The sequence below is a fragment of the Triticum aestivum genome, chromosome 6D (genome assembly GCF_018294505.1).
Source record: "Triticum aestivum cultivar Chinese Spring chromosome 6D, IWGSC CS RefSeq v2.1, whole genome shotgun sequence".
Lineage (NCBI taxonomy): Eukaryota > Viridiplantae > Streptophyta > Magnoliopsida > Poales > Poaceae > Triticum > Triticum aestivum.
In genome coordinates this window covers 241141753-241165434 of record NC_057811.1, presented here as the reverse complement: position 1 = coordinate 241165434, position 23682 = coordinate 241141753, and the positions used below count along the sequence as shown (strand labels likewise).

Sequence of the window (23682 nt, the reverse complement as noted above, 5' to 3'; positions counted from 1 at the left end):
TGGCAACGATGACATGTAGCAGGTGGTTCGTTCGGTGGTCTTCCACGGCGCCAACCTGGCATAGTTCTTCTTTGGATCTCTCCTTCAGAGTCGGAGTTGCGCTGCCCTCGACACGGGTGGCTGAGTTCTGGCACGGATCTTCATTTGTTTGTGCACGGCCTCTGTGGTGAGAGTTGGGTCGGTGTTCATCCACACCAAAGTCGGAATCGCTTGCTCGGTGATTAGGGATGGCGATGACGCCTGCTAGGGGAGAAGTGATGACGATGACGCATGTGTGCTAGCTCGGCGAGGCACTCTTTGTAGAGGTGTGTGTGACGCTCAGCGTTTTATGACGGTTTTCGCCCAATTCTATGTTAATTAACCGGGCAATTCTCTTCTGCTTAATTAATGGATGATGCAAATCTTTTGCCTCCTTTTCAAAAAATATATATCACCAGCAAAATAAAAGTATTCACATAATTTCTTTTTAAAAAATGAAACTTCAAAATGGCGGTTTCTACATGAAACTTCGGACTTGGAGACAAGTCTGTTATTAGACAAAAGCATAATATCACTACTCCATATTTTATTCGCCACAGGCATACATTCCCCTTGACATTTGGATCGGGTACATAAGCAAAGGCACGGAAGTGCCAAATTCCTCCAGAGTTCACTAGCATTGGCGACCTAGCTAAACATATTCACCGGATGGCGGAAGACGTTTATTTATACAACAAGCGGCATACTGGCCTAGCCTGTGTTCTGCATGCCAGCAGCAATGCCCTTCATAGTCAGGATGAGGGTGTCCTCCAGGCCTGGGGCATACTCGCTCCCACGGTTCAGTTGCACCAGCTCCGCGGGCTCCTTGTCGCTGAACTCCTTGGACAGGGGCGGCTGCTGTGGCGTCACCTCAAAGCTGGGGTCTCTTATCCGCTTCAGGGTGTAGGCTTGGCAAACATTCAAGGTTGTGATGTAGGACTCACGCAACCGCAGACGCTGCTTTAGGTAAGGATCCCCTTCAAGAACGTCCTTGTGACCAGCAACCTGGACAGATCAACAATGGTTAGAAGAGCCATGGGCGGAGATTCTGGTAATTATTTTTATTATGTCTGATATGTATAGGTCAGTACATTTGAACAAATCATTCAACTAATCATTTTATCTACCTCTGAAAATGGCACCAGCCAAATTCAACTAACCATGTAAAAGGCTTAATGACCAATCACATACGGATCCGAGTTGTTTTGGACACTGAAAGTCTCTAAGGTTACATCTTGACCATCAGTTTTATGAAAGATAGGTTCCTTAAATGAGCCTACGTACACATTACGGAAGTATATTTCAGGATAGACCTAGTAATAGTATTATCAAGTTACGTGGTGTTAGCACTTTACCTGAAGGAGTAACCGTTTTGTCTCTTCAAAGTTTTGTCTCAACTGTTCCCCAAAGGACTGCAGATCTTCAGCCACAAGCAATTTGTCATATAAAGCAGCAATTCCTGGATCTCCCTTGGCAAAAACCATCTCAAGTAAGTCAAGGGTGACCCTAAAGAATGGCCACTCATTGTACATTTCTTTCAGAGTATGGATGTTCCTGATGTCCTTCTGAATGATATGTTTAAATGCTGCACCAAATCCAAGCCATACAGGAAGATGAAACCTTGTCTGTGTCCAAGCAAAGATCCATGGAATTGCACGGAGTGATTCTATGCCCCCACTAGGCTTTCTCTTCGATGGCCGGCTGCCAATATTCATCCGACCATATTCAGTCTCAGGTGTTGCCTGAAACAATGGATGCACAAGTTAGTACAAATTAGATCTTGATCTCCACCAAGTTCAAACCCAGCTTCAGTCAGCACTATGATACAATTCAGTGACATTTACATTGTTGATATGTCAACCATACAGTCGTTCAGTATAAGTCGATGCTCACAATTTAGAGAGTGCACATGTATAAAAATAATGCGAAATAAATCAAAACTGACAGTCCACATAGCAATGGGAAAGGAGCATATCCCTAGGTTGGTATTTGCTCTTTTGAAGAGTCCAAACAGTAGTTTTTGTGCTCTATGCGAAGCCGTTTAGTGCCGTACCCTAGATGGCTAAAGTCCAGTAGCCAAAAGCATCACTAGCTTACGCTCTGACCCAAGGCAGGCTTTAGGTACGCTTTAGTTTGAAATCATTAAATATATGCTCGACCTAGTTTATGTCCATGGTACAATCATGCGTACCTTCTACTATCAACCAGATGAGAGAGGGCTTTGATAGGTCAGAGTCAGTCTCCCATAAGACTCTAATTCTAGGTTCCTCCTATTTTTTCTATAATCAACCAGAAAGCCATGGCATACACGCTCAAAAACAACAAAACCAAACAAACCTTTTAGCATGCAGCTTTGTAGAAACGATGACTTCATGCTCATGCTAACTGCAAGGTATATGATAAAAGCATTGGATACAACAGGTGAACGTACCGAGCGGAAGTATTCAACAAAGCGTGGTTCTTGGAAGACTATTGATCGATACTCTTTTGTTGCCACAACAGCCATCTCATCCATTAGAGCACGCCATTCTGGCTTGGGTGAAATTGGGGGATGCATTCCATGCTCGAGAGTAGCTGCAGTGAAGCGCTGCAGAGTTCTAAAGCACAAGTGTTCCTCTCCAAATGAGTGCTCTATGACCTCGCCTTGAACCGTTACACGGAGTGATCCATGTATTGTGTCTGGTGGTTGAGATAATATGGCAAGATGACTGGGACCCCCTCCTCTGCCAACCGTTCCACCTCTTCCATGAAACATTGTCAACTTTACTTCGTAATGCTTTGCAACCTTTATGAGCTCTTCCTGTGCTTTATACATTTGCCACGCTGCAGAGAGACGCCCAGCGTCCTTGCCAGAGTCTGAGTATCCAATCATGACCTCCTGCTTGCCATTGATCCTATCCATATACCAGTCTATTGAAAATAGGCGTGCAACCGCTGCTGGAGCTGCTTCAAGATCTGCAAGCTTCTCAAATAGTGGAACAACTCTCAATGGCTTTTTTACATGGCACTCACGCTGTAAAAGCTCAACAGCAAGCACATCGGATGGGGCAGTTGCCATTGAGATGATATAAGCACCAAAACAATCTGCTGGAAGCTCAGCAAGGATATGAAATGTGCCTAAAACATCAGCAACTTCTTCAGTCTGAGGAAGATCTGAACCGAACAATGGGCGTTTGCCCCTTAGTTCGGACAACAGCCACTCCTGGCGTTTCTCCTCAGACCATTCAGCGTAGGATCCGATCCCAAGATGTGTTGTTATAGTATCAAGGACATCAGTGTGTCGATCAGATTCCTGCCTGATATCAAGTTTCACAAGAGCAAGCCCAAAAGTTGATACTTGACGTAAGAAATCAAGAAGGCTTCCATCAGCTATAGGTTTGTCACCACAAGCACACAAAGATCTGTAGCATAGCTCAAGAGGCTCGAGAAACTGCAACATAGGAGAACAATTAGACAACTAATGGCGGCAACCTTCACGAAGAAGCCACATCTGATGATAAGAGCTCACCATCTCAACATTAGTAAAAGTAGACTCCTCAGGAATGTCAGAAACTCCAGTTGTCAATATATGGCGAGAACGTTCGCGCGTATAATACAATTTATCCCTGACATCACCGAGTATGACACGATAAGGTTCATTTGAAGGAACTTGCTTCCAGAACTCTGCAGCAAAGACATTTCTTAATAATAGGCAGTTCAGCAAGCAAATTATTCTTCGCAAGAAAAGGAGTAAAATCAAGCGGTTAACGCGACTACGAATTATTTTTGGTGCCAAGCAAAATATACCCATGACTACAAGCTTCTTAGAGAACCAACTAATGGATACTAGGCCTTGAGAGCAAGTGCCCCTGTTATTCTGACCCTTATCCTATCCACGATATTTCTGTTTTCAATGGCTCATAACTGTTGAACTGGTATATGGGCCTGGCCCATCTCCACTCTAGCCCAAGCCCGTGTGAGGGGCTGATCCAAGAAAGGAGGAACCAGGCGCCGCTACACAGACACACGGATGGACACGAGCTGGTACCCCTCAACCCCTTCATCCCCCCCCCCCCCCCCCCCCCCCCCCGCCAACATGGTATCGAGCCAAGCAGTGGCAGCATACTCACTTGCCAGTGAAGCGGCAGCGCCCGGCTGGGTCAGACGAGGGAAGGAGGCTGCTCGCGCGGCTGCGGCAGGGGCTGTGACACAGGGCAGCGGCGTGGGTGCTGCGTAGCCAGGCGGCAGCTGTGAGCGCGGCAAAGGAAGAGGAATGAGGGGCGGTACGGCCGCGCCAGTGAAGACAAGAAGGGATGTGCTGACTTGCTGCTGCTGCTGCTTGCAGTGCGGCTGCGCCGGGGGAGAGAAGAAGAGAAGTGCTTCTGCTGCTTGCACTTGATTGCTGTCTGCTGCTGCTCCTGAGAGTTGCTGCCGCTGATTGACAAAGACGCTGGAGTGCTGCAGCTGCTGCCTCTTGCTCGTGGTGCTGCTGGATATTGTGTGCGGCTGCTGATTGCCGATTGCAGAGAGTCACGGCTGCTGCTGAGTGCAGCTCTGCTGAAGGCTGCTGTTGCTGGTTACAAAAGGACGGAGGCAACGACTGGAGCTGCTGCTGCACGCAGTTGTTTGCAAGGGGGAGAAGAAGGGGAAGTAGCTGGTCAGGAAGATGAGTAAACAAAAAGGACTTGCTGAGGTTCTCGAGCAGCTCACTCGGTTCACCGCGGACTTGGACTCTGGGGTAATCGTTCCTCGACAGGAAGTGGCTCAGAAGATCGAGCTGTTGCCCACTAACATCAAAATAGAGGGGGCTACCAACTATCTGAGCTGGTCTCGGAGGGCAATGCTGGCTCTGGAGCACAAGGACCTTGATGGGTACTTGTTGGGCACTGTCGAAGAACCAGGAGACAAGATTAATGCAGAGGGAAAGAAGTGGAGGACCATCGACTCTTTGCTTAGAGCATCTCCAACAGCGGCTGCAAAAACCGCGCCGCGCACGGTAAAATGCGATTTTAGCGCGCGCTCCAGCAGAGGCGGGAAACTCAGGCGCGCGGGAAACGATTGCGCGCGCGGGGAAAAAGCGGGCGGTCGCGCGCTAGATTTGGCGCGCCGCTTCCCGCGCGCCTATAAATTGTTGTGCCCGCCACGCGGCCTCCCATCGCTATCCACATCGCCACGCGCTCTCTCCCCGCTTCCTCTGCCGCTCCCTCGCCTCGCCGCCGACACGCCACCATGCCGCAGCGCCGCCGGGGATCTTCGGGCTTCCGCGGCGTCCGCCAGCGCCCCTCCGGCGCCTTCTACGCTGAGATTCGGTCCGGCGACATCCGCCTCGGCCTCGGCACGTTCGAGACCGCGCACGAGGCCGCCCGCGCGTACGACGCGGCGGCATGGCGCCTCGGGAGGCCTCGCCCACAGATGAACTTCCAGGACGTCTGGACGTGCGAGCAGGCGCAGGCCGTCGCCCCTCTGCCGCGGCTAATAACTGACGCCGACCGTCAGGAACACCGTCGGCAGCAGCGTCGCCTCCTCGTCGCCGAGGCGAACGAGCGAGCCATGGCGAAGTGGCGCCAGCGCCACCCGGAGGACGTCGCCAACGAGAACGCCTTCTGGGCGGAGAGGAGGGCAAGGAGGCGCGCGGAACGGGTGGACAGGCGTCGTCGGAAGGCACTGGCGATATCGCAGTGCGATCTGGGAGCGGCATCATTCTTCTCTAGCGACGATAAGCGGTGGGAAGACGCGTGGCTTGATACGTCGGACGACACAAGCGAGGAGACGACTCGGAGTAGTTTCTAGTTGCACCGTAGTTTTTACCTCGGACTAGTGTCTTTTTTACCTATCTATGCTAGATGAACTATCTATGTATCACTTTTTTTATCTGTGTATCACTTTTTTATCTATGCCTATGGTTTTTTATTTGTTTTGAGTGCATAGCACAGTTTTTTTTGCAGCGCGCTCGCGCGCGCTAAACTTTGCGGCGGCCGCTAGAGCAAGCGCTCCTCGCCGTGCAAAAACTCGCGAACAGCGCGTTGCAAACGCTTTTTTAGCGCGTCGCGTGTTGCGCGTCTATTGGAGATGCTCTTATTGGGTGGTTGTTGAACTCGGTGGTGCCCCATTGGACGCTTATGGAGGGGCTATCCATATCTGCTGAGATATGGAAGACTCTGTCCACCCAGTACTCCAGCAAAGAGTTGATGGTCCTGCTCCACAGCCAGCATTGCCCTCCGAGACCAACTCAGATAGTTAGTAGCCCCTCTAGCTTAACGTCAGTGGGCAACAGCTTGATCTTCTGAGCCTCTTTCTGTCGTGTAATGATGGCCCCAGAGTTCGAGCCTGCGGGGAACCAAGTGAGCTGCTCGAGAACCTCAGCAAGTCCTTTTGTTCACTCGTATTCCCGACCAGCTAAGTCCCTTTCTTTGTTGGCAAAACTGAGGTGACATGTCAGTGATGGCATATGTGGCAGAACTGCAGGCTTTGTCGGCAGACCAGGATAATTGTGATCCTCTGGAACTCTATGATGCGGCTTCTATCGAGTCAGGGCACAAGTGGATGGCATGCAGGCGTGTGCTGAAACTTTTTGATGGCCTCAAAAAGATTGCTTTGATCGCAGGGAGGCATCCCTACTACTACACCAAACTCTCCTGCCTACTATTGATGAGGCTATTGCATCGATGACTCGAGAGGAGGAGCTTTCTCTTGAGCAAGCAGACGTGAAGGTTGTGCCTACTTCGACGTTTGCAGCAAGTGACTGCATGGAAGGGAGAGATCCCAGGGACTGTTATACATGTGGGGAGGTAGGTCACCAGAAGTGGGAATGTCCAACTTGCAGTAGAGGCAGGGGATATAACAAAGGGGGAAGTGGTAGAGGCTAGGGGCAGAGGTGGATACTCAGGAAACTCAGAGGTCAGAGGGCACACATGATAGTTGAAGGGGACACCGGGACGTCAAAGGGCGAAGAAGTAGGTGATGTTGCCTATGAAGACTTTGCTCACTGGGCCTCCACTGATGAAGATAATCTAGAAAAGGCATCTCTTGCTACTGATGAGAATGCTCCAGAGTAGGTTCTAGACTCTGGAGCATCTAAGCATGTTGCGAATAAATCATGTGTGTTTTGAGTCTTACAATAAGCATCCTCCTACTCACAAGGGCACTATATGAACTGTTGATGGTACAAAACAGCTTGTTGTAGGGGTCGGCACAGTAAAGTCCATCGACCATCTCCCTATCCTCACTTTTACATGAGCCAGCTTTTCCTGTCAATTTGGTCACTTCCAGTGCTCTAATTGATCAAATAGACTTACGTGTGATCCGTGACAAGTTCGGTTGCCTTATTCAGGAGCGACAGACGGTTGGGACTTGCACCAAGCGTAGGGGGCTCTGGTATACGGACCAGGAGGTGCAGCCAGACTATGTGTGTGCTGCGACCATGGAGGACAAGGAGAAGCAGGCGATGATCCATCACTATAGAATGGGGCATATATCTTTTGATAAGATGAGTAAAATATTTCCGGATGTTATGTGCGAGAGAGACAAGGGCAAGTTGACACGAGATGCTTGCGAATACGCCAAACACACAAGAGCCTCATGTGGGGGCTTAGGAGCATCTCCGTTTATGGATTCCTTCGGATGTATGGACTTGCCCAATAGTGTCAATGCAAGTTGACAGGAGATGCTTGCGAATACGCCAAACACACAAGAGCCTCATGTGGGGGCTTAGGAGCATCTCCGTTTATGGATTCCTTCGGATGTATGGACTTGCCCAATAGTGTCAATGAATGGAATGAAGTACTCTATTACCTTTATCGATTGCTATTCTCGTATGACTTGGATTTATTTGATGCATCACAAGGATGAGGTGTTGAGCTGTTTTCATAATTTCAATGCCTTGGTGAAGAATCAAAGCTGTTTTCAGAATTTCAGTGCCTTGGTGAAGAATCAGTTTCAGGTGAGTGGTAGAAAGGAAGAATCGACATATTCTTGAGGTTGCTCGGTCATTATGTATACGCCGAATGTGCCAAGTTCTTGTGGAGCCTGATCAACCGGACACCATCAAGAATACTAAGCATGAAATCTCCGTGTGAGTTGATGTTTGGAGAAACTAAGTTTGCTGTTCATCAAACTAAGCACTAAAGAAAAACAAGATATGGGTGCTAACCACATTGCCGGCAGAAAAGGAAGCGGTAAGTTGTAAAGTGGATCTACGCCATGAAGCAGAATCCCGAGGGGAAGGTGAAACGGTATAAGGCCAGATTGGTCGCCAGAGGATATAGTCAAACTAATGGGATTGACTATGATGAGATGTTTGCTCCAGTGGCAAAGATGAACACAAAGATGAACACAGTAAGGATATTGGTTTCAAACTATGGGTGGAAGCTGCATCAATTAGATGTCAAGAATGCCTTCTTGCATGGTGAGCTGCAGGAAGAAGTGTACATGGAGATACCACCAGATGATAAGAAAGGAACAGAGAGATTTGAAGGGGTGTCTGAGCAAGGAAATTGAGGTAAAGGATTTGGGCAACCTAAAATACTTCCTTGGCATTGAAGTGGCCTGGATATAGAAGGGAATATCTTTGTGCCGACAGAAATACACCTTGGATCTCTCGAGTGACATGGGCATCATGATGGGATGTCGTGCAGCCCCTACACTAAGGGCCGCCCAGTGCATGTAGCTCCCGCTTGCGCAGGGTCCGGGGAAGGGTCCGACCACTTTGGGTCTTTTGTACGCAGCCTTTCCCTGCATCTCTGCAAGAGGCTGTTTCTAGGACTTGAACCCGTGACCTCATGGCACAAGGCAGCAGCTTTACCACTGCAGCCCCCTACTCTGATTGAACAAAATCATCAAGTGACAGCACAATCGGGACAACTAGTGAATAAGGAAGATTATCATAAACTAGTTTGGAGGTTATTGTACTTGTGTCGTACAAAGCCTGACATTACGTATGTCGTGGGTGTGGTGAGAAGATACATGCATGAACCAAGGAGTGGGCATCTTGATAATGTGCACAGAATCCTGAAATACTTGAAGGGCAGTGCGGGTAAAGGGTTGTGGTTTGCGAAGAGTGGACATCTTGAGGTGGCTGGCTATACTAACTCTGAATACGCAAGTTGTCAAGATGATAGAAGATCAAGTTTTGTGTTTGTGGGGGGAAATTTGGTTTCATGGAGAAGTAAGAATTAGACAGTTGAGTCTAGATCAACAGCAGAAGCTGAGTATAGAGCCTTGAAGCAACACAAAGTTTGTGGAGGAGCAACTCCACCTTGCTGCTACAATGTGTACAGCACAAGTGTTGAAGGAACAGCTTCAACGTGCTGCGCTAGATATCGCTCTAGAGGCGAATGTAGGTTGATAGGGCAGCAAGAGTTCAATCCAGAACTCCTAGGGCACAAGATCTACTCCAAGATCTTAGATAAGAACAACAAGTTCTATTATAGGTAGGGGTACATAGTCTGCCTCCAAAGTAGAGGCGAGGACCTCTATTTATAGGGCTTTGGGAAGCCTTCACATACTTCTACTTATAGCTGGAATACTCTAGAAAACATTATGTAAGTTTCACCATTGTACTCATAGCTACTCACAACTAGAAGACTCTAGAAAACAGTAGGTAGGATAGAAAAGAAAAGGAAAGAAATACTACACTAGAGTGGAAGCATCTAGAAGTAGCCAAACAGATCTGGCATGTGTTTTCTTTCTTCTCATCTAGTGTTCCTCATCAAGCCTTCTCAAAGGTTGAGTGAGATACTCTGGGTGAAGCACCTAATAAGCGAGCTGAAGCTTCTGAGGAAGGGACCTTGACGGTGTGGTGTGACAATCAGTCAACCATAAGCATTGCTAATAACCCAGTTCAACATGATAGGACAAAACATGTGGAAATTGATCGCTTCTTCATTAAGGAGAAACTTGATGCTAGGATCATCAGCCTTACTCATGTCAGCTCTAGCAGCAGTTTGCGGATTGCTTAACAAAAGGACTGGGAACAAAGGACTGTAACTTGGCCTGTGACAAGATGGGGATGATAGATATCTACCACCCATTTTGAGGGGGAATGTTGAACCGGTATATGGGCCTCGCCCATCTCCACTCTGGTCCATAAGAGCATCTCCAGCCGTTCGGCCCCCCAGGGCGCCGAAAAAGAGCGGCCTGGGGGTGAACCGGCGCTAGTTTGACCCCTGGGGGCGACCTAGCTCCCAGTCGTCGGCCCACAGGTCGCCCCGGGTTCGGCGACTTTCTGTACAAAGTGTATGCAAACTCGGCGATTTTTATACGAACTCGGCGAAACTTCATTGAAATTTGTACAAAAACACGAACACATGCAAACTACGCCTGATCTACGCCTAAACTACACCAAACTACGCCTAGCCCCCACCGCGTTGAGGCGGCCCCGCGGGATGACGCCGTTGGTGGAGGCGTGTGGCTGTCGGCGGCGTAGCGCGGCTTGTTTCGCTGCTCCTCCGTCAGGGACGAGCGGATGCGGGCGATCTTGGCCCGCCGCGCCGCCCCTTCGGGCACCGGTGGCACCGGGACGCCGGCGGCGCTCAGCCTCCACGTCCCCGGCACCCGCATGTCCGGGGGCGCCGGGTACTCCGCCTCGTACAGCAACAGGGCCTCCGCCTCTTGAAGGTGGCGGCGGCCGAAGCCGTTCGCCGCCGCGCCGTCACCTGGGTACCTCTCGGCCATCTTTCTCGTCGGCGGGAAGGGGGGAGAGAGCTGCTTTCTACGACGGGGAGGAGGGAAATGAGAGCTGCGGCGTCCACCGGCGGGGAGGTCGCCCTTTTATAGCCGTGGCTGGGCAGCGACGGGCTGCATGCCGGGCAACGCGTGGGTGGACGCGCGTCGCGGCGCGTTCATTGCGCCGCCCGTGAGGCATCAATGGAGGCTGACCGGCGCGGCAGCCTTCGCATTGATTCCCGCGGGAACCGAGGTGATGAGGGCGACAAAGCGGCGTGTCGCTGACTCGGCGGGCCCATCCGCTTTCGCGCCAAAACGCCTCGCCCCGGCGCCCCCGGGCGCCCCCCAGCGCGCCGGGTTCGGCCTGGGTCCGCCGGCGCCAGTTTCGGCCCAAACCGGCGAAAAACGGGCTCCTGGGGGTGCGACTGGGCCGATTTTTGGGCGCCGGCGCGGCAAAAATGCCTAGGGAGGGCCTGTTGGGGGCGCGGCTGGAGTTGCTCTAAGGCCCAAGCCCATGTGGGGGGCTGGTCTAAAGGAGGAGGAACAGACGCTGTCTAGAGTAAGGTGCCGCTACACACGCACAGATGGACACAAGCTGGTATGTCTCTCTCTCTCTGCCAACAATAACAATATATGATTGGTGTTTATAATGAGAACTTCCAAGCCTCTAGAATTAATTTCAATACCTTATCTCTATAACAAAAAATAATCAACACCTAAATCTTGTCAAGGTAACGTGCCTGATCCAGTAGATTTTAGCAGATTTTGATCTAGTAGATGCACTTATCGAATCATCTGACAAGCTAAAATTAAATGATGATCCACAACATGTGGTAAATAATAAATGGCAATAGGCATGCACATTTTTATATGCAAAAGGGAACTAAAGCATATAGTTTGTAGTGAAGTTAAGATGCTGTTAAAGAGATAAGTCTGATGTGGTTAAACTGACAAAACATGGCTAAAAATATAAAAGAAAAACTATGCAAAGTTTCTTTGTGTTGAAGTGATACTGCATGTGTCAAGAGCAAAGCAAGAAGAGAAAAGGGCATCCAGTTTTTCCGATGATAAGCTGGCCAACACTTATGCAAATTGACCAAAACACTTATTGCCAAAATTAAATTTCTGTTACCTATATAGTGCTTTGCAGATTTTTTTGAGGAACAATGTAGTTCATCTGCACGGACCCGAAGTTCATCACTGCAGCGCCACATAGAAAGCTAGAAAAACATCTTTTATTCTTAATATTGGGATATTAATATTGCAAGAGTACCTTACAGCATGTAAAAGTACTTCTATTGTTACAATACCTCAAACATCAGATCTTCTATCTGAGAGAAGTACAAGTTAGCAGCCATCATCCTTGCTAACAAGCAAACATCACGTGTGACCTCAGGTGTAACCCTTGGATTTCCTATGAAACAAGAGAGTATAAGATAAGTTCTAACATTATTTATTATGGACAGGAAAAAAGCCTCTAGTTCTACCTTAAATATCATGTCCGGACCAACCAAAATATATATAGTGTGGGCCGAACAAGTCCTGGACAGTCCGGCCAATTGTTCGGGCCTTTCTTATCTAGTTCTATAGTTCTAATATATACTCCCTCCGTCCCAAAATAAGTGACTCAACTTTGTACTAACTTTATAGTCACTTATTTTGGGACGGAGGGAGTACATCTCAAGATGGCTTCAAATTGAAAAAGTGTGCTCCTGCAGAGGATCCAGATACGGCCAAACAGTCCAGCCAAATTCAGAGTCCAGACTAGTGCCCTCCAAGTAAGGTTAGTTAGACAATTTGGACGGAAATTGGAGTCATTTTATTGTTCTTGTACGGAGTCCAGCCACCTCATATATAGATGAGAGGTGATGGCCGATTGAACAGCACAATCGATCAATCAATCAATCAATCTACCACTTTTACCTTTTACAATGGTAAAATGTCAACTTTTACCTTTTACTGTTTTGGTTATTATGGCCGCATATGACCTCGAACGGAGATGACCCAAAAAACAAAGTTGTTTGTCATGACGAAGCGCGCAACTTTCATGTTGGACACTTTTTCATTTGAGGCCATATTAAGGACGTTTTTGTGCAGGCCAAAATCTGGTGTACACTCACATGTACCACTACGAAATCTGGTATCTTCCCAACAAAAAGGTCTAGTACGTATAACAGACTCTTCATAAAAGCATAATTCCCTTTCCTAAATGATCACTGATGTACAAAGTGGCATAGGATAAAGTACCATCACGGTCACCACCCATCCAGGAGGAGAACTGAATGAGAGGAGCGTTGTAAGGAAGACGCTCATTAATCCCAATATTTTTCAAAGCAGTGTCAATACGGCGCAAGAATTTTGGTACACCCTTCCATATAGTTTCATGGAAATAACTCATTCCGGCACGCATTTCATCCTGGGGAGTGGGAGGTGTCCTGCGGATTTCATCGGTTCGGAAGGCAGCTTGAATCTGTGAAACGTGTTAAGAGATGAATCAAAAGAGAAAAACGTGATGGGACATAATAGTAGAAAACAAGAAGTGATTTTCCAGATTATTTACATTATCTCATTATCTTATTTGACTAAAGATGAATATGTGACCAGTTTGGTCAAATCATACTGAGATCTTGTGTTGAATGTGTCATGAAAGCTATCATAGGTGTGGGTTTATAACAGTTAAGAGGGGTACAGGCTACATATTAAATGGGCAGTTCCAGCTATTTGAAAATAATACAATACTAGTCAAGAAAGGTTTTGGTGTACCCTTTATATTGAAAGATCAAATTTACTTTATAATATTCTCATCTCAAATTGACAAGTTTCTTTAATTTACCTCCCTCTGCAGAGCCTCATCGAGCTCCTGCTTGTCATCGGCAGTGATATCCTTTGCATACAACTGCCTCAGGCAATTTCGGATCCTGCACAATCAATTAACGCCACAAAATTTTAGAGTCTCCACAAAGGCGAAAGCAATGGGAGTGGGATTCATTGTCCATCACATCACCTCCCGTGCTTCTGGAGCAGGGACCTCCTGACGGATTGCGTGGGGTGCGCTGTGAACACAAGATCGACAGTCTGGTTCTTGAGTGCATCGAACACCTCCTCACGGGATTTTCCGAGCTCGGAGACCAGCCGCTTGAGTGTCTCCTCGATGTCAGACTCGGTGGGCGCTGATGCCTCGTCACCGAAGTCCCCCCGCTTGAGCTTGCTCCGGCGGCGGAACGCGATCTGCACCTCCTCGGCCAGGTTTGCGAGGTTGAGCATGTGCGAGAACGAGCTGGAGACGACGATGGAGTCAGCGGGGGACAGACTGGTGAGCTTGCTCCCGAGCTCGGCTATCCGGGCCTCGTCCCGATCGGTCTCGTACTCCGCCGAGAGCTCGTAGCACTCCTGCACCTGCATAGGAGAAGAGAACCAAACAGTCCGTATGGGCATGACGTCGGACAGATGGTGTGCGGATCTGGGAAGTAGAGGAGACGGGAAGGGCGCACGAATTCGCGGAGGTGGGGGCCGTGCAAGTCCTGGAGGATGTCGAGGAAGCGGTCGACGAGGAGGGCGTCGTACTCGACGAGTTTGTCGTCCTCGGAGACCTTGCCGGGGACGAGGAGCCGCAGCTGCGCGTCGATCGACTGGTGCCGCTCCATTGCGGCCTTCCCCGAGGGCGCCGCCATCTGGCTGCGCGCCCGCGCCTGCGTTAAATCAAGCGGGTCCCCTCTGGGGTCTGCGGGCAGCTCGCGCGGATCCTCCGGTGCGTGCTCGAACGTGGCGGCGGCGGTGGAGGCTCGTCGGCGTGGGATGAGGGATATGGGGCGGAACTATAGGTAGGCAGAGATCGGAGTCTTTTTTTAGGTGAGGCAGAGAGCGGAGTCTTCTTTGGCCTGCCCGGCCTCCATTCGTCGTTTCCTCGCTAGTCGCTGACAAACAGGTCCACACATAGGGTGGATCCCATAGTTAGAGTCTTAGAGAGCTGTGTAAAACCGAGCTCCCATATTCACAGGAGCATATGGGCCGTTAAATTCGATTTCCTTTGCGATCCTGGCCGCCGGATCTCAGGCCGAATCGTTGTGAGCCATTGGATACTTACCCGATCAATCTCAGCCGTCTGATAAAATTGCAATTGCAACAAACTATAATATCCCAGCCCATTAGGGTATTTTCGTCATTTCACGTCATTTCACATAGAGGTGTCTAAAAGGCAGCAACCCCACGCGTAGAACCCTAGTCGCCGCCCCATCCGCATGTCCTCCCGTGCACTCTCTTCCTCCCCTTCCCTCGCATCGCACCCAGCAGGCCGTCAACCAACCGCTCCTCCATCTCCATTAGGACCGCAACCTCCTCTCGCGTTGCTGCTCCTCCCCCCCCCCCCCCCGACGAGGCTGCCACCTCAATCCGTTGTCCAGCCTGCTTTGTCACGAGCAGCAGGAGGACCCCGCCGCCTTGGAGCAGGCCACGACACTGAGGGCGACGGAGGCCATTGCCAGGTGTATCTTGTTGTTGGGGAACGTAGTAATTTCAAAAAAAATCATACGCACACGCAAGATCATGGTGATGCATAGCAACGAGAGGGGAGAGTGTTATCCACGTACCCTCGTAGACCGAAAGCGGAAGCGTTAGCACAGCGCGGTTGATGTAGTCGTACGTCTTCACGATCCGACCGATCAAGTACCGAACGCACGGCACCTCCGAGTTCAGCACACGTTCAGCCCGATGACGTCCCTCGAACTCCGATCCAGCCGAGTGTTGAGGGAGAGTTTCGTCAGCACGACGGCGTGGTGACGATGATGATGTTCTACCGACGCAGGGCTTCGCCTAAGCACCGCTACGATATTATCGAGGTGGACTATGGTGGAGGGGGGCACCGCACACGACTAAAAGATCCATGATCAATTGTTGTGTCTATGGGGTGCCCCCTGCCCCCATATATAAAGGAGCAAGGGGAGGAGGCGGCCGGCCAGGGAGAGGCGCGCCAAGGGGGAGTCCTACTCCCACTAGGAGTAGGACTCCTCCTATTCCTAGTAGGAGTAGGAGAGGGGGAAGGAAAGGGAGAGGAGGAGAAGGAAAGAGGGGGTCGGCCCCCTTGCCCTAATCCAATTCGGTTTGGGCCTTGGGGGGCGCGCCCCACACTCCCCTTGCTACCCTCTATTTCCACTAAGGCTCATGTAGGCCCATTAAGCCCCCGGGGGGGTTCCGGTAACCCCCGGTATTCCGGTAAAATCTCGATTTCACCCGGAACACTTTCGATATCCAAATATAGGCTTTCAATATATCAATCTTTATGTCTCGACCATTTCGAGACTCCTCGTCATGTCCGTGATCACATCCGGGACTCCGAACAACCTTCGGTACATCAAAACATATAAACTCATAATATAACTATCATCGAAACGTTAAGCGTGCGGACCCTACGGGTTCGAGAACTATGTAGACATGACCGAGACACGTCTCCGGTCAATAACCAATAGCGGAACCTGGATGCTCATATTGGCTCCCACATATTCTACGAAGATCTTTATCGGTCAGACCGCATAACAACATACGTTGTTCCCTTTGTCATCGGTATGTTACTTGCCCGAGATTCGATCGTCGGTATCTCAATACCTAGTTCAATCTCGTTACCGGCAAGTCTCTTTACTCGTTCCGTAATACATCATCCCGCAACTAACTCATTAGTTACAATGCTTGCAAGGCTTATAGTGATGTGCATTACTGAGTGGGCCCAGAGATACCTCTCCGACAATCGGAGTGACAAATCCTAATCTCGAAATACGCCAACCACTACTAGGAAAAGGCCTACTAGTGGCGCACCAGTTTTGCCTACTAATGGCGCACTACTGGTGCGCCACTAGTACCATGCCACTAGTATTGAATACTAATGGCGCACCACTGGTGCACCATTAGTATCTGGTCTACTAATGGCGCACCACTGGTGCACCATTAGTATCTGGTCTACTAATGGCGCATCACGCCGTGCGCCATTAGTATAGACCAACATCCGCCATTAGTGTGTCTCCCAGGGGGCGATATTTACACATGTGCTTTGCCATACTAATGGCGCACTGTGGGGTGATGCGCCATCAGTATCCTTTGGCATACTAATGGCGCACGTTGGGGTGATGCGCCATTAGTATGAATATTAGGGATTTTTTTCTTTACTGATATTTGCACAGGTTACAAAATATATTATTGACAGAATATAGACAACACCACACAGCAACAGCAGATTCATCGAATACAATAGAAGATTAGTCTCCGAATACAATTCATCATATTAGTCTTGGAATTCAAAAGACCGAACAAAGATAGAACATTACAAGTCTCGAGACCGCGAGTAGCGAGTTTGTCTTCACATTACAAGTCGATATCGATCATCTAAACTACCATCACATAGAAGAGAGTTGCGGTCATCACGATGAGCATCATCGCAATGAAACTGGTCTTCATCCGGTTCCTCCAACGCTCCCTCCTCTCTCCCGCTAGATAGCGCGCGTATCTAGATTCCGCCTCCGCCCTAGTGGTATATCCTTTGTAACTGTTACCGCTGAAACGGTGAGCCTGTCTCCGACACTCCTCCCAGTCGTCGTAGACTCGGGGAACCTTACCCTTGTACACGACATACGACGGCATCTCTATGCACTAGCCAAACAACAGACAATGCATAAGCAATATATAAGTATGCAACAAAAGGATCGGAAGAGAAAAGCAAGACATTAATAGCACGATTCATGGTCCTACTAATAAATAGCATCGATTACATCTAAGTTGAACGACTGTCCAAACCAAAGAGACATACAAGTTCATTAAAGTTTAATTACAACATGAGCTAATCGATGTTTCAGAACTACACATAGCATCACTACTTTCGACTTGACTCATGGGACCGGAGTGTGGATGAAGCCGCCGTCTGTCGTGATGGTCATGAAGTCACGGGCGTTGTCAGCCTGCATTTGTAGCGTTGTGTCTATCTCACTATTGGACGGTTGATATTTGAGGTAGAACTGCCCCGAGGTACGAAGGACATCTTGATGGATGATTTCTGCAAACTCCGACTAGATGCGAAAGAATTCTTGTCGGATGTCCGCGTCCTGGATTGCCGCCAAGCTTGCGGCCCAATCTTTGAGATTATTTGGTAGCAGAAGGTGATTATGGTCCCGTACGATCGCCCGCATGTGATGGAGGGCGTAGTAGGCATCCTTCTGACCGCCAGGCGGCTGCTTGACGCAGGGGAACGTCGTATTGTGGGTGAACACGTGCCTGCCGTACCTACGAGATGGCCTCTTAAAGGTGCCTCCAGATGCGGCGTAGCCGGGGAGAGCATCATCAAGAACTTTCTTGATATTTGTGTAGTCTATCTTGGAGTCACGGTCCGGGTCGAAATACGTGGCCATGGAATATTTCGGGCTTAAGAGGATGAGTGTGCAATGTGTGTCACTACACAGAACACGGAATGTTAGAGAAAAAAAGAACGATCGAAATCTAAGAAATCATATGTTACGGGGCGGTTAGGGGATGACTTACTCAGGAAAGTAAGGCACGAGGAAGTTATCCTTATCTGGGTTTGCCAGAATGACGCCTTCGAGGTGTGAACTCGCGACTTGCCGGTCCCCAGCGCTGCCCAAGATCTTGGCACGCATGTAGAAGGGGTCGACTATCACAATGTCCGGGGTCTTGTCTCTAATGATCCGCATCTCCATACTCAGCGAAAACAGCCGAACAAAGGTGTAGTGCAGCGGATGAAGGTTTAACATAGCAAAGATGTCATCAAACCGCAGGACGATCATACCCCCGACGGCGCTATCCACAAAGCCCTTGCCCTCTGGCACCTTGGCCACGAAAACCGGGTATGCCACATCATTCTCTCTGAGACGCCGCTTCTCCAAAGAAAGAACACTGTCATGCAGACTCCGCATAGCACCGGTTGCAGCATTGAGCATATTTTTCGGTAGCATGGCCCTACCCGCCACATGCACCCTCCTCGAGATATCCTTAGGTGAAGGTGGCCCATCCTGAGCACGGATCGTACTCGGTGCCGGCTGGCTCGCACCGGCGCCCTTGTTAGTCTTTCGTTTCTGTCCCTTCTTCCTGATATGCTGTAATGGGATCGAGTTCTGCTCACAGACCGCCTTCTTGAGCGTGTTGGGGCTGATAATATTTCGCACCTCAGCTATCTGAGGCTTGGTGAAGGCGGCAGCTGGAGGCGTCTCCTGAGAACTGAACGCCAGACGACGCCTGTTGCAATTGGGTTTCTCCGCCGTACCAGCTAGATCGCGGTCGTCTTTTTCAGGGTTGGGTTCTTGAGAAGGAGGCCTGCAGAACTCGTCACCGTACCCATGTTCGGCAAAGTACTTATCGATGTTGGTAAATGTACCGTCGTCGTTGTCATTGTCGTCCGGATCCTGTGCCATAGGGATGTCCGGCATGTCCGGTAGCGTTGCGGCGTTCTTGCCATGGCTTGGCGCTCGCACGACTGGCGGTCTTGTCTGTGGGGTGGTGTCCCCCGCCCCCAAATGAATCTGGCTCTTCGGCCAAAGCAGGGGCCAGCTTACGCAGACGCTGAGGGTTATCACATCATCTTCGTCGGCCCCAGCGGGTCGAATCGGAGGTAACAACTCGTCGCAGCCTGGCAGCACCCGAACCAGTTCAACCCTATACAAGGTGGGTGGCATCGGATTACCGTGGAACACGCGGTTGCCCGGTTGAACGATTCTGCCCTTGGCGATATCGACCAACTCGCCGCCCACGAAGTGCAAGAGAGTGCAAGGAACGTTGGCGGCGCCCTGCGAAAACATGTAGGGCGTCAGGGATGCCCAGTCAAAGGCAAGGAGATGAAGTCATCGGCCGAGAGGCTTAGTTACCGTGATGCCGTCGAGCTCGGCTAATGTCGAGGCACCGCCAACGGCGGGCGTGCAACTGACGGAGGGGCCGCTTGCTGGCGAGGTGCCGGCCGGCGTACACCCGGGTGCATTAAGCTCCAATGCCCGTGCCGGCGCCGGAGACACGAATACCGCCTCCGCCGGAGACACCAATGGCGCCGTCTGCGCGTTGTGCGAGTTGCTGGCCATGAAGCTGGGAACCGGGGGAGGCCCCTGTTGGCCGCCCGCAATCCACGTCGTCAGCCCCTGAATCAAGGTAGGTACCATGGCGGTGAGCGTCGTTCCCAGTTGTTGTTGCACTTGCTCTTGGACAATCTCCGGAATCCGCGCCACTTGTGCCTTGAGTTGTGGGCCATGTTTCGCTCTAAATAGGAAAAACGTTTGGTCAAAAAGTTGGTTATTGTCAAGGAACAAGATCATGGTCTCATCATTTAGGGTTTGTCGACACCGAGGCATCCTAAAAGCTAAGCTTTTATCATTTAGGGTTTGTCGACGCCGAGGCACCCTAAAAGCCTAAGCATACATCATTTAGGTTCTCATCAACACCGAGGCACCCTAAAAGCTAAGCTGGGAAGGAGAATTCTAAGTTGGGCCTAATCACTTGGCTCTATTGCCACCTATGGTTTAATGCAGCAAGAATAAAGGGGCAGTTGATCCTACTTAATTAAGTACTAAGACCCCAACCCATGCATTAGTCACAAGTACCCCATATGTCCTATTTTTAGCAAAGTCATGCTAAAATTCACGGAAAATTTCAGCATGACCTTTGCTGAAAATAGGACATATGGAGTACCCGAATTTGCCGGAACGGAAGTTAATCGACATTCCAGCAAACTCAAGGGCCTCTAGGGGTACCTGCAAAATCATCACGACATGATGGTCGGAGACAAAACCCAGCAAACTAGCAAAGTTACTGACGTGTTTACAGAAATTGTTTTCTGTAAAAGATGATCATCATCTTTACAAGTCTTTCTCAATGGGATCACAAGTAATTCAGAGGCATCACAAGTAATTCAGAGCATCACAAGGCATTAGTAGTTCAGTACATGAACAAGTTTTACAAAGCACATCAATATGTACTGTATTTCATTGTGGAGTGATATACAGTATGTTACAGCAAAGAAATAGCTTAATCCATGCCTCAGCTTATCAACAGTCATTACTTGTCAAATACAGAAGAAGGAACAATTTATTTGTGACATAGTTACAAATGATGACAGAATAAAGCAACACCCTGCACTAGCCTAAAAACAAGTGAAGTTTCACCCACATAAGAACAAGTGAATTCTAGTCACACTGACACTCCTGGTTTTCTACAAACACCAAGTACTAGGGCACACAAAAGTTCTGAAATTTGTGTGCCTAACTGAATTAACTGAATTTTCAGTAACCGAATAAACTGAATTTTCAAAACTACAAGAAGCCATTTTAAAAAAATCCTCTCATCTCATATGAGGAGTGTTAATCCTAAGACTAATAGTTTGTTGTGCAGTACAGCTACAGTGATGCCCTGTCCATTTGTCCCTCCCCAACTAGATACTAGAGTAGCACTGTTGATGCCCTGTTCTTGCTGAACTTTATGATAGTATATACAACAACCTATCCTCTTAAGCCAAAACAACTTTGTAAAAGCCAGATGCAACTTGTTGAGCTAATTTTGTGCAGAACTCCTTGAGGAACTAACAGCAAGGAGTGGCTAGAACTACAAATAGTGGCTAGAACTGTAGATTTACAAATTAAAGGACACAAACTCAAGCAAGCTTCCTGAACAATACCCTGACAGAAAACATAGGACAAGCAATGAATTTCTATAACTAGCAGAGATCATGTGCAGCTGCAGTTACTATCATTTGTATTCTTGTTGCTAAAACTTGCCAAGTTTATGTCTAGGTAAGGAGTAGAAAGAAGAGGAGCTCATTTGACAGTGCTGCCTTGATTCAAAGGAGCCTAAACTCCACAAATAGCAATTCATTTGTATTTGACATAAACAAGCAAATTCATTTGTATTCTCTTCTCTTCTCTGAATGCACTCCTCTCTCCACAAATTCAGAATCAACACTATAGTAGTAGAAGGTATCTTCTTGGCTTGTTGGCTTGTATGGAAGCTTGTGTTATTGCTTACTAAGGTACTGAACTGATTAGAACTTCAGAACAGTGAGCTTTACATACTAATTTCAGAGGGATTTGAACCTAATTTGACCTAAATTCGAGAGGGATTTGACCTAAACCTAGCAAAAGAGAGAAGAAGAGGGCATGGCTGGGAGGGAGGAGAGGAGGAAGAGAGGCAGAGGGAGGAGGGCAATGAAGATTACCTGACCACAATGAGGTGGTGGCCGGAGCGGAGACGGCGAGCTTGGGGGAGGCAGGGATAGACGGCGGGGAGGTCGCGAGGTGCTCGGGCCTCCTCTCCTGGTGGACGCGGGGGCGTCGTCGGGGACGAGGACGTCGACGTTGTGGATGTTGCCGCCGCGGGAGGCGATGCAGTCGGAGATCCGGGACGGTGAACTGCGCACGGAGGCCAGGGGAGTCAGTCAGGGGGAGGGGGCTTACGGGCGGAGGAGGAGGGGGGCTTACGGGCTGCGGCGTAGTAGGGGCGGCGGCGCAGTGGGTCGGGCAGTGGGTCGGAGAAATGTGAGATTGGGAGAGAAGGACGAACGCGAGATGGACAACACACACAAGGGGGAAGGTTAGTAATGGCGCACCATCTAGGGGTGCGCCATTAGTAACTTTTTTTTCTGATAGCAATGGCGCACCCCCCTCTGGTGCGCTATTAGTAACTTTTTTTCTGATAGCAATGGCGCACCCTCCTCTGGTGCGCCATTAGTAACCTTTTTTTCATTATTTTTTGTTGCATCTAATAATTTGTTTTTTTATCAAATTTAGTATTTTCATGAGGACTAGAACAGAAGATATCATCAAATTTGTTTTTTTGAAAATATCATCAAATTTGTTTTTTTATTTTTAATTGAAGATATCATCAAATTTGTTATTTGAAAATATCATCAAATTTGTTATTTAAAAATATCATCAATATTTTTTTTGGATTTTTAGTTGCATTCATTTGTGAATTGGTAAAACATTTATGAATATGAAAAAATATCATCAAAATTTCAAAAAATATTCATGAATTCAAAAAGTGCCCATGAAATTTAAAAATATTGGTGAGTTCAAAAAATATTAACAAATTCAGACTACGATTACAATCGAGAAATGAAGGCTACAATTTAAATACAATCGATCTTAGCTAGCTATCTGTTCACAATTTTCTTGCTCTTATTTTTCATAAATGGAGTTCTTCTCTTGAACGGACGTCCTTTAGGTAGGGTGGTCCTGCTTCTTCTTGTGGTGTATGCTGATACTTCATCGTTGTCGTCATGTTCCATCTTCGGGTCACCGTACTTGTCGAAGTCTTGCTCATTGGCGACTCCATCCATTCCGATGATCTTCCTTTTGCCTCTCCTCACGACAACACGACTGGGCTTTGACGAGTCGGTAATGAAGAAGCATTGGTCCACTTGGGAAGCCAGTACCCATGGCTCATTTTTCGCGGTGACGTTCGCGCCTGCGGTCTTGGATTTGGCTTCGGGTATAACCATGGTGGTGAAATACCGGTCTTCTTTTATGACGCTCTTGGCCCATCTGACACGGAACATCGGGACCTTCTCTCCAGCGTAGCTCAGCTCCCAGATCTCCTCGATCCTTCCGTAGTATCTGTCCTTGTCGTTACCGGTGTAGGATTCCATCGTTACCCCGGAGTTCTGATAACCATCGCTCTTCATGTCCTTGTCCTCGGTGTAGAATGTGTAGCCGTTGATATCGTACGCCTCATACGTCATCAGGTTGTGCTCGGCGCCCTGTGACAAGGCGAATATGAGTTGTTCTTCCGCGGAAGAATCCTCATGTAAAGGGTACGACAGAAGCTTCTGCTTGAACCAACGCGTGAAACATGAGTTGTGCTCTTTGATTATATCTCCGTCCGTCCTCTGTTGGCCTCGGTCATTGTACGTCTTCTCAATAAAGGTTTTGTGCTCTACCACCCAAGGATCGACCACGTCTATGTGTTGTAGCGCGACTAGGTTTGCTCTTTCAAAGTCAGCGAGTCGACCCTCGAAGTTGACATGCATTTCGCGACGACCCTCACGGTGACCCCATC

General features: G+C 48.9%; 1 protein-coding gene across 1 annotated transcript; it reads right to left on the bottom strand.

Moving 5' to 3' along the window:
- Positions 1 to 442: 442 nt before the first annotated feature.
- LOC123144536 (phosphoenolpyruvate carboxylase 1) lies at positions 443 to 14514 on the bottom strand. Its single transcript, XM_044563734.1, has 10 exons — positions 14151 to 14514; positions 13664 to 14055; positions 13493 to 13577; positions 12907 to 13129; positions 11970 to 12073; positions 11792 to 11879; positions 3527 to 3681; positions 2450 to 3448; positions 1374 to 1760; positions 443 to 1023 (listed from the first exon to the last, which is right to left on the bottom strand). The coding sequence occupies exons 1-10, from the start codon at positions 14328 to 14330 to the stop codon at positions 730 to 732; spliced, it is 2907 nt and encodes a 968-aa protein (XP_044419669.1). The 5' UTR covers positions 14331 to 14514; the 3' UTR covers positions 443 to 729.
- Positions 14515 to 23682: the final 9168 nt, after the last annotated feature.